General features: G+C 63.8%; 1 protein-coding gene across 1 annotated transcript in view; it reads right to left on the reverse strand.

Annotated features, from left to right (window-relative positions):
* Positions 1–3: 3 nt before the first annotated feature.
* CTSA (cathepsin A) overlaps positions 4–235 on the reverse strand; it is a gene marked incomplete at both ends in the record, with an annotated part of 2067 nt that continues 1835 nt past the window's right edge. Inside the window, 2 exons of the mRNA XM_010010074.1 lie at positions 4–51; positions 173–235. Of these exons, the coding sequence (XP_010008376.1) occupies positions 4–51; positions 173–235 (111 nt within the window). The remainder of the gene's footprint in view (positions 52–172) is intronic.

A 235-nucleotide genomic window follows, 5' to 3' on the forward strand; every position in this document is an offset into this window, starting at 1 on the left:
CTGGTTTTCACCTCTTTCAGTGTAGAGCCAGGGCCGGCGAGCCACCTGAACCTGGGAGCAGTGCAGTGCCTTCAGTGCCCGCTGCCCTCAGCACAGCCAGCCCCAGCACACAGCCAGCTGCACAGCCCAGAGCTGGTGACCAGCCTGGTCCGGGCCTGCGCTGCCCATTTACCTTCTGGCACAGGGAGTCCACAAACCACTCGTCCCCGAGGAAGTTGCAGGCCATGTCGACGTC

The sequence above is a fragment of the Nestor notabilis genome, unplaced genomic scaffold (genome assembly GCF_000696875.1).
Source record: "Nestor notabilis isolate BGI_N333 unplaced genomic scaffold, ASM69687v1 scaffold25452, whole genome shotgun sequence".
NCBI classification, from domain to species: domain Eukaryota; kingdom Metazoa; phylum Chordata; class Aves; order Psittaciformes; family Psittacidae; genus Nestor; species Nestor notabilis.